The 10,441-nt window shown below is 46.3% G+C and overlaps 1 protein-coding gene across 1 annotated transcript in view; it reads right to left on the reverse strand.

The window, feature by feature from the left end:
* The window catches only part of C2CD3 (C2 domain containing 3 centriole elongation regulator), a 55,033-nt gene extending 46,063 nt beyond the window's left edge, over nt 1-8,970 (reverse strand). Inside the window, exons 1-8 of the mRNA XM_072993421.2 lie at nt 8,837-8,970; nt 6,075-6,344; nt 4,465-4,622; nt 3,045-3,259; nt 2,344-2,525; nt 2,056-2,188; nt 1,485-1,607; nt 612-756 (exon numbers count right to left, since the gene is read on the reverse strand). Coding sequence (XP_072849522.2) covers nt 612-756; nt 1,485-1,607; nt 2,056-2,188; nt 2,344-2,525; nt 3,045-3,259; nt 4,465-4,622; nt 6,075-6,344; nt 8,837-8,891 — 1,281 coding nt within the window. The 5' untranslated portion in view covers nt 8,892-8,970. The remainder of the gene's footprint in view (nt 1-611; nt 757-1,484; nt 1,608-2,055; nt 2,189-2,343; nt 2,526-3,044; nt 3,260-4,464; nt 4,623-6,074; nt 6,345-8,836) is intronic.
* Between the last annotated feature and the right edge of the window lie 1,471 nt (nt 8,971-10,441).

Raw genomic sequence — 10,441 nt, forward strand, 5'->3', positions numbered from 1 at the left:
GGAGAGCGGGGGGTTTCACTTGTTGTTGTTTAGTCGTTAAGTCATGTCCAACTCTTCGTGACCCCAAGGACCAGAGCACGCCAGGCCCTCCTGTCTTCCACTGCCTCCCAGAGTTGGGTCAAATTCATGTTGGTCGCTTCGGTGACCCTGTCCAACCATCTTGTCCTCTGTCATCCCCTTCTCTTCTTGCCTTCACACTTTGCCAACATCAGCGTCTTTTCCAGGGATCTTCTCTTCTCACGAGATGGCCAAAGTCTTGGAGCCTCAGCTTCAGGATCTGTCCTTCCAGGGAGCACTCAGGGTTGATTTCCTTCAGAACGGAGAGGTTTGTTCTCCTTGCAGTCCAGGGGACTCTCAAGAGCCTCCTCCAGCACCACAATTCAAAAGCACTTAATTAGGGCTTATTTTTCACTTAACTAGGGCTTATTTTTGGGGTAGACTTATATTATGAGCATCCTGAAGAATCCTACTAGGGCTTATTTTCAGGTTAGGTCTTATTTTCGGGGAAACAGGGTAGGCTTGGCAGGGTAAACAGGTCATAAGGACCCGAGCCAGTGAAAGCTTTAGCAGAATACTGGCTGCAAGACCACATGGACGCTTTGTGTACTTACCTGAGCTGTGTAGAACAAATTCTCCAACAGACTCTGGTCATAGTGGGGATCGTTTAACTCGCTGTCATATACATCACTTCCGAGGGAAAGAGACTCTGGAGGTGAGCCTGAACCATCCAGAAGGCGCACAGGGGAAAGATCCGAACTGTAGCACAGAATGTATTTTTAAAAAAAGATTACATACATATATTATACAATCATACACCTGTATCTGTGTATATAGAAGTGTGTGTATACCCACTCATGTGTTAACCCTAACCTCAACACTGCACCAGTTATTTAATTTTTGACCTGACACTAACCTGCTAGCTGCCATGCTGAACACTGAAAAGAGAATGAATTCATGCCCAAAAATCTTACAAACTCTACTAGATTAATAAAACCACTGATAAGCTTAATCTCCAACTTTCCTCCCTCTTCTCAGGTTTATTCTTCATAACTTGTTAGGTAATAATCTGAGGTTTTTAACTCTAATTTCTTTCTTGTTGTACTTCAATTCTTTTCTTCTTTCTTTTTTGATTGTAACTCACTTTGCAAAATCTGTCTTTCAAAGCTGGCACCTACTGTAAACACTTAAGATCTGTTGATATTTAAGAGGACTTGCCTCTGATTAAACATGTAAAAAAAAGATAAAGCAGTTAAGTCTGGTTCCAGAAGCAAAGAAAAGAGACAGAAAAGCAACCTCATTCTGTGTTTCAGCAAAACTCTGGGCTTCTGAATGCAGCAACTAATCTAAAGAATAGAAACAATGCCTTGAGCCTTGAACAAAGGGATTCCTGGAAACAATTATTATTATTATTATTTTTGCAAAATGGGTTCCCGATGGACATAGTTGCTGGAACCTGATTACAGCAGCAACATTTCACTCCTTACCTGTTCAACAAGAGATGGATTGCCCTGTCCTCAGCCTGCAGGTCAAATTCTGAGTCGTCAGGTGGGGGTTGCAAAGGATCCTCAACAGTAGATGGAAGGCCAAGATTCAGGTTTTTCAGATTCCTACATAGGATAGTCCAATGAAAATGGGCCAAGGGAAGCTGAGTGCCAACAGCAGGATAAGAACAAACAGCACTCTGTGTTCTGATCTGGTGCTGTCCTCTGAAGGTGCCGGCCACAGAGATGGGCGAAACGTTAGGAAGAATCTTCAGAACACGGCCAAAGAGCCCGAAAAACCCACAACAACCATTAGATCCCGGCCGTGAAAGCCTTCGCGAATACATTCAAGAGAAACTTAGATAATCAACTGCAGATATCCTTTGATTTATATTCCTGTCTTGAGCAGGGGATTGGACTTGATGGCCTCGTAGGCCCCTTCCAACTTCACTTTTCTATGATTTCTATGATCTACTGCCAGCTCGTCTGAAAATACAATCTATTCCACTCTACTGTTTGGAGACCTGTTAAATATCACCAATGTAATAATACAAACATTACCACCAAAACTCACTTTCCAGCTAACTTAGTGGCCTCTTGCTTCAGGGAAGGGTGAGTGTCATATAGTTCTATACCAGAGTCTGGGCTGGATTTCATTGCAGACACCACCATGGCCTCTCGGAGCCGACTGCCTTGATCCAAAAGGGCTGGTGGAAAAGAGGAGAAGCGTCAATCCATGCTACAAAGGAAAACAATGAGTGCCGGTTTACAGGCCAGTCATTTGTACTGGGGAAATAAATGGCAACAATTTTTAAAACAGTGTCTGCATTAATAAGTGAAACCAGACTGCTGTGGCGCTTACCTGAAATGAGATCTTTTGTGGCTGGGTTGTTGCAAGAAAGAACCCGGGCAGGGTTTCGGCTTCCCCCAATTAACCTCACTTCGGCGTCACGATCCAAGTTGCTGGGAAACAAACTTCGTGGCTTGGGGTGGTTTGGCCCAATGTTCTCCGAGTTCTCCTCGAAGTACAAGTGATCTTTCCCCCTATTCCAAAAAGAAGCAACGTTAGAAAGTTTATTTGAAGATTGGCTGGTTAATTTTCTCCATGCCTCAGCTGCTGTTTTAGACACACACACGCGATCTATTGCTGTGGTGGAGGAGGAGCAGAGGGAACAAGGTCTGTGCGTTTGGCTAGGAATAGATTTGTGCTGAAGGCATAAATGTGGACAGCAGAAGGGGAGGACCATAACATTGGCAGGAAAAAATGACATCTCTCAAGGAAGACACTGACATATTCCTCCACCTGGATACTCCCTGGTTTACCAGGCTTCCACTTTGTGTCTAACTGTGAAAGATATACAGCTGTTTCACCCAAAATATGTCTTCTAACAGATAGCCCCAAAAACCTAGCAGCAATAGGTAAGGGCTGGCCTCTCTCCTGAGTGGCCCGGGGGGGGGGGGGGGTTGAACATGCAGCCGCCTTCCTCTACCACAGGGCAGTGGAGGAAGGAACCACTTGAGCTACAAAGACCTGGTAAGATCTAAGGGGAAAGAGGCTCTCACCTGGGTGTAGAAGCCCTGCTACTGCTCACAGACTCTCTTCCACTGAAACTGGTGCTGGAGGGCTTCTGAATTTGAGGTGGGGCAAGCAATGGGGCTGCCTCGACTGCCTCTTTGGCTCCTTGGGCTGGCAAACCAACACTGAAACTCACACCTGCGTTTGGAACGGAGCTGCTGCTATCATAGGTTTCAGACAGAGGTTCCAGAACGAGGGACATCTGAAAAGAGAGCATTTGAAAGGGCTTGTGGTCCTTGGCACGTACACAATGTTTTATTTCATTGCTTCGATTCGATATATTATCCCGACAACCTTTACAAAACTGCTGTAGTCTGATCAAGCTACTATAACTTGCACAGGACTGTATGGCCCACATTCTAAACCAAGGCACCAAAAATGATAAAATAATATATTAGGGGTTGTCTAGTCCCATCATTCTCAACTAGGGGGAAGCAGACTGCAGACCGGTGGAAGGCAGAAGGGGTCTAGATAAGATGCAGAGGTTTTCACAAACTTCCTAAGATGGCAAAATAATTATTGGGTAAAACCTGTTGCTCAGTGTAGTAAGTTGCAAATGGGGTAGGCCCACAGGATCCGTGGGTCTATTGTAAGTCAGCTCCTCCTTAGGTTCTATGGATTCAATGTGCCTACTCTAGTTGCAACTTACCATGCCAAGCAACAGGATTTCAGGCACTGACTGTTTAGCACTCTGAGCCCATATTCACTGTTGATCAGGAACTATGTTGAGGGTCCAAGGGATCACTGGGCAAAAGGTGTGACAGGACACGTGGGTTGGGCTGGCCGACAGATATATGGGCCTATGGTCTGGATGACTGACCTGTGAAATGGCCCGCCTGTTGAATGGCATAGAGAAGAACTAAACCAAAGATTTGTAATGCGTATCTTGGCTCAAAGTCACAGAGGACTGTTTAATCATGTTCTGAAACGAATGTCTCCCTGCCCAACCCACCTCACCGGTGCTTAAGAAATCTAAATAACAGGTTTACACATAATTCCTCACTGAAAGGTTTCCATCTCTTCCCCATGCATCATGGTGAGCCATCAAGGGCTGTCAAATCGATTCTGACTTAGGGCAACCCTTTTCAGGGTTTCCTAGGTAAAGCGTATTCGGAAGTGGCTTCCCACTCCCTTCTTCTGGGAACATTCACGGACTGTTCAGCTCACCCAAGGCCACCCAGGCTGGCTCTTCAAATAAATGACCAGTGGGGAACTGAACTCCCAACCTCTGGCTCTATACCTCACTCACTGAGCCATCCACCCACCAGCTGGGTGAGCAAACTATGGGCCAGAATCAGCCACCAGCAGTTAAGCTTTTGCACAACGACTATAGTTTAAGTAATCCAAGTTTGGAGCATGTGTTTCCCTTCAAGAAAAAGGTAAAGCAGGAAAGGATTTCAGAGCTACCTGCAGTTCTCCCATCTTTTCAGATGCCGGCGAAACAATGGTGAAAAACCCACTAATCGGGTGGCCTGGGGAGAGCCGGGCCAGCCCACCTATTTGAACCTGTCCAATTGGAAGGTGGTCTGACTTGGTCATCACCTCCAGGATTAGAGCGCCCATATCTATAAGGAGAGAAAGGGGGGAAAAGAACCAGTTGGTCTAGTCTGAAAAACAAAATACAAATGACGTTTACATGATTTCTTTCCAGACCAAACAATAAAAATATTCCAGCCAACTCTTTCTTTGAAACAAATTCCCTGAAAGAGGCAATGGGAAAGAATCTCCCCTCACCAAAATAATCTCTCATTATTAGCTATCACTAAGAAACTGATAGCTAATAAGTAAATAACCTGAAGAATCTTCTGAAAGGAGGAATTCACACAAGGAAAATTTTCCAAAAGAGTGGACATACAATCAGCCCAAAGTAATTTCAGTGTTTGTTTATGTCAGGTTCCAAACATCTTAAAATGTGGCTAACGAAATATAACGGGAAGGGAAATGCTTTCAGGGGCAAACTTAGGTATTCTAGGTAGAAGCCTTTAGATTTTCAAATAACAGGTTCTTAGAAACATAGACTTATGGAGTTGGAAAGGGCCTCTAAGGCCATCTAGTCCAACCCCCTGCTCAAGGCAGGAATCCAAATCAAAGCAGGTCTGACAGATGGCTATCTAACTTCCCCTTGAATTTTTCCAGAATTGGAGCGCTCCCCACCTCCTGAGGCCATTGTTTCCATTGTCGTACTGCTCTAACAGTTATGAGGTTTTTCCTGATATTCAACCAAAATCTGGCTTCCTTTAGCTTGAGCCCCTTATTACGTATCCTGTGTTCTGGGGTGATCAAGACCAGATCCTTCCCCTCCTCTGAATGACCACCTCTCAAGTATTTGAAAAGTGCTATCCTATCTTCCCTCCATTTTCTTTTCTCAAGGTTAAATAGGCCCAGTTCTTTCAGTCTTTCCTCCTAGGGCTTGGTTTCCAGCCCCCTGATCCTCCTTGTCACCCTCCACTGATCTTGCTCCAGTTTACTGGCATCGTTCTTGAAGTGTGGTGTCCAGAATTGGATGAGGCCTAACCAGTGCCAAATAGACGGGAACTTAGCACCTCACAGGATTTGGATCTGTTAATGCATCCTAAAATAGCATTTGCCTTTTTTCGTAGCACTATTGCACTGTTAGTTCATGGTTATGTAAACATCACTTAATAAGACACTGGAGAGTATCTGTTACCCAGCATAGGACAGACTACTGTATAAAAGTTCTGCAAACCTTCCTCATCCTATATTCTGAAAGACACTAAGCTTCTTCCAGCCTCAACTCAGAAAAAATTCTCCTTCCAAATACAGCTCTCAGTATGCCTTAGGAAACACGGCCAGTGCCTATGCTGGCTGGAGGGTTTTAAGAGTTGCAGTCCAAAAAAGTTACTGATTTAATCTCTGCCGCCAAATATGCTTTCTAGGCAATGTATCAAAGCTGAATGTGTTCCTGGCCTCTCTGTTCCATATGTGTTTTGATGGCTTCCCCAACCATACATTAAGAAATGACAGGCTCAAATGTCAAAAGCTCAGCTTGCTCCTACCTGTTAGGTAAGAGGCAAACTGTTTGGGTCCACATCGAACCGGGTAGCGAGTGGTGGTTTTCAGGGTTTTCTGCTCCATCTGCGAGGTATCCCGGGGAACAAAAATGGTGCCATCTGAGGTTTCTCCCCACCACCTCACCCGGACAAGGAAGGACGCTGGTGGCTTGGAAACCGTCCATAAGATTTTGCTGACGGTCAGCTTTAGAAAGCAGCGCAGCTGGCCTTCGACGAGAGGCGGCAAGCTTGTAGAGGGGGAAATATCCGTGAGGTCTGCGGAGAGGCAGAGAACAAACACAGCGTTACTATTTGGCCAATGCGAGAAACCTGTCAACCTGGATTGGGCCTGTGGCCCTCTGGGTACTTTCAGCATGCCAGCATTCCAAGCCAGAGTGGGGGATCATGGGAGCTGTAATTCAGAAGCATATGGGGGTTCACAGTTGGCCATTAACTGATATAAATAACATTACATATATTTTTAGCTACAAGTTTTCCAAGCAGCTCAAAACAGAGATTAAACGTACAGTATATACAATCGCAACCATTTGTTTAAAAAGTTACATCTGTAGCTGTACTAAAAACCCAACATACTTTTTTTTTTTAATGGCAATGTAGGAACACCCTGAAACTCATTCAGAAGCTAAAAGAATTCAGAAAAGCTTCGCATGAAAGAAGACTCCTTGGTGTCACGACTGAAAAGCAAAGCTCTTCAACCACAACCCCAAAAGGTGTGTTTCTACCAATTGCCTCTGGTTCCTAAATAAAAATCCTATTTGATTGCTTGAATCAATCTCCTTTTTTGAATTAAACGTACGAGTAGGGAATCCAGTCTATTAATAAATACATATATCAGAAAGGCAAACAAGGGAGGGGGAGCACAAACAAACCAAGCCTCAACTCTCTCCGGAGGTGAAAATGTTGAAACTGAGTCTGTCGTCCTTGGGGCACATCCTGAGAAGGCAGGATTCTCTGGGAAAGATCATCATGGTGGGAAATGTACATAAACGGTGAGGAAGTGGAGAGAGTTGGTAGTTTTAAATTTCTGGGTACTTACATCTCAGAGGACCTCTCATGGACTATAAATGCCAACATGCTAATAAAGAAGGCACAGAAGAGGCTGTATTTCCTGAGAATGCTCGGGAAGTTAAATTTATCACAGCATTTACTTCTGTCCTACTACCGTAGCACCATTGAGAGTGTCCTAACTTATGGCATTCTGGCATGGTTTGGGAGTAGCTCTGTTGCGGACAAAAAAGCTCTACAGAGAACCATTAAAATTGCCCAGAATATCATCGGGCTCCAGCTACCAACCCTGGATGACATCTTCACATCCCGCTGTCTGAGGAAGTCACACAGCATCCTGAGAGACTCTTCCCATCCTGCTTATAACTTTTTTGAACTGTTACCGTCTGGCAGAAGATATAGAACAATTAAGACTCGGACCACACGTTTTCTAAATAGTTTTTATCCTAGAGCTATAATTGCAATTAATAATGAGCTTAAAGACCACCAGTAGTGAATAATTAGTTGGACTGTGTTACTTGGCCTGAGGTGTAGATGTTTGTATTTTTAGTGGGGAATTTTTTAGAGGGTGGGGAGTGTTTGGGGAATGTTATGTATGTGCATGTGTCTGGTCTCTGGGTGTCTGTGAATTTCGTTGTATGGTATACTGTGTATATACTTACAATGACAATAAATTATATATTATTATAATTAAATGTGGAAGGAGCGGGAAAAGAGGAAGACTCAATACGAGACTCCCTACAGGAAGCCACAGGCTTGAATCTGCAAAAGCTAAGCGGAACTGCTGAGGATCTTGCAGATATTTTGGAAAATGCTGATTTATAGGGTCACACCGTATGCTGGAGGTGACTTGGCAGCACCTCACAATTACAAAAAAACTGAGAAAGTCACAGAGGCTGTTTTAACTCAGAACAAGGATGGGCGGCTAGAGACCAAGCCCGAGATCATCCACGCTCTCGTCTTTCCAGTCACCCTGTATGGGTGTGGAAAGCTGGAACAGAAAGCTGGAAAAGGGTGAGGAAATGTGGTTTGAAATGTGGTGCTGGAGTAGAGCTTTGGGGATGCCCTGGACGAAGAAGGGAGGGAGGTCCTAGAGCAAATCGAGCCTGAACTCTCTCTCTCTCTGGAGGCAAAAAATAAAAAATAAAAATGTTGAGACTGAAGCTGTCCTGCTTTGGGTGCAACATGAGAAGGGCAGGATTATTTCTGAAAAAGACCTTCAGGCCAGGAAAAGTGGAAAGGCAGCAGGAAAAGAAGAAGACCCCCCCCCAATACGAGATGGACCGACTCCCTAAAAGGAAGCCACAGGCTGGAAGAAATTTGCAAGAGTTCAGCGGGGGTTGTTGCAAAGAGGGCACCTGGTGTCACATCACCACAACAACACATCCCAAAAGGCAGCCCTATCCAGGCATGCACGTTCAAGGGCAAAATAGACATTAATATACAAAAATGGACATATTCCCCTCCCCCCACTAAATGGATATTTTCCAAGGCAAGCGGCAAACAGGCGGGGGCTTGGGTCGGACTTTTGCAGTTCTTTGTTTATAGAACCCCCCCAAAAAAAACACACCTCACACTCTGTGGGTGTGTTTGTGGGTCTGTGGGGAGGCAGGCTCTCCCCCTTGGCCAGCACCCCCTCCCGGGAACCCCTCTCCAAGGGGGGGCGATACTACACAGCGCCTCCCCCCCCATATTTTTATGGGTCACCCCGTTCCCCCCAAGAGGCCCTTCCTCTTCCTCACCCTTCCGTTTGCGGCCGGGGCGAGGCGGGCACCCCCTGGGCTTCCTCTGCTTCATCCTCGCCACCAGGCCCCGAGTGGGCCCAGGCCGCTCCCGCTGCTTAGCAACGGCTTCCCGAGCGCAAAGCCTCTCGGGAAAACGGCGGCAACGGCCGGAGGGAAAAGCTCGGCCGAATTCTGGCGGCTGACCGCCAACAGGCCTCGCGGGGGCGCTGCCACACGCCAGGCGCGACCATAGAGATGAGAGAGAGAGAGAGACGTGCTTTTTTTTAAAAGGTCTGCCCTCCTTGGGTTTAACTTGAACCACAGAGATGAAGGTTAGAGAGACCCAAAGACGGTCCTCCACGACGGCCGCCATGCGGCTTCGCTCTAGCCCTTTCGAGTCTATGATCAGATCCTCCAAATAAGGTTTCATTGAAAAGAACGCAGAGTTTTATGTCACGTGCCTTTTAAGGCTATAGAGGTAAATTCTTTTGTATGCAAAAGATACTTCCGGGCTATTATTATTTTTTAACCTGTCGTCCTCTTCCCCATCCATTCAGAGAGATCAATAGGGAAAAATCGCCTTGGTCTCCATGGCCAAAAATCCATTTCTCTTTCTAGGCTATAATGCTCATTTCTGTTCTCATTTCTCAAATACCCTTCCCACCAAAAGGAGGAGGCAAAAAAAACGTGTGTGTGTGGAATAGATGTTTCCAAAGCCTTCTTGCATGTAGGAAACAACTAGGCTTCACTTTCTGAAGTAACATTAAACAAACTGATTCTCTGGTGTGTGATTCTCATGGAGCCAGACGTGCAACAGGTACTGCATATGTCAAAGAAGGTGGCCTTGGGTGGGGAATTCTGGGGATGGGAGTCCAAAGAGCCCCCCCCCAGGTCAGGTCCTTCCATTTGAGCAGAATGGGACATGTAGTTGAACACGCCCAGAGAGTGTTAGCTTGGGTTACTCAGGTGTTTTTGAACTGCAACTCCCAGAAACCCCAGCCAGCACAGCTGGTACTGAAGGCTTCTGGGAGTTGCAGTCCAAAAACACTTAAGTAACCCAAGGTTAAGAACCACTGGCTTGGGAGATATTTAAATAACACATCCCTCTGTTGAGTAATGGACGAGAAGTCTTATAACGAATTTGGGGGGGGGGGTCGGAGAAGGCGAGAGCAACGCCCCCAGCAGGCAGGCTGGACTCCATCGCAAGGCGCACTTCCTTGCGTTCCCATCTGTCTGACCAAGTGCCCACGAAACCTCCCATTTTAAAAAAATTGAATAGGGAGTCTTTAAAGCGCCCCGTGGGTTTCTCTCGCTTTCTACTACCTTGTTCCGGGTTTGACCTGCTCCGTGAGCAGGGTTGCACCTCTACTCTATTCCTTGCTCTAGGGCGCCTGCTCGTCCTTACTCAATGGGAGGGGGGGAAACGGCCAAAGAACGCCATTTCCCAGGGTGCTCTTCGAGCAGTTTCCGGAAGACGTCCAAGGCCGCGCGCCCACCCCTTTCCGTGAGGACTGCTTTTCAAGGACTGCGTTTCCCATGAGGCCTCGGGAGGGAATAGGAAGCGGAGCCTTTCCGGCGAGGCCAGAAGAGGCTGCTGGGAAGGCGAGGCGGAAGCAGCGGCAG

Source organism: Pogona vitticeps, chromosome 3 (assembly GCF_051106095.1).
Source record: "Pogona vitticeps strain Pit_001003342236 chromosome 3, PviZW2.1, whole genome shotgun sequence".
In the NCBI taxonomy this organism is placed as follows: domain Eukaryota; kingdom Metazoa; phylum Chordata; class Lepidosauria; order Squamata; family Agamidae; genus Pogona; species Pogona vitticeps.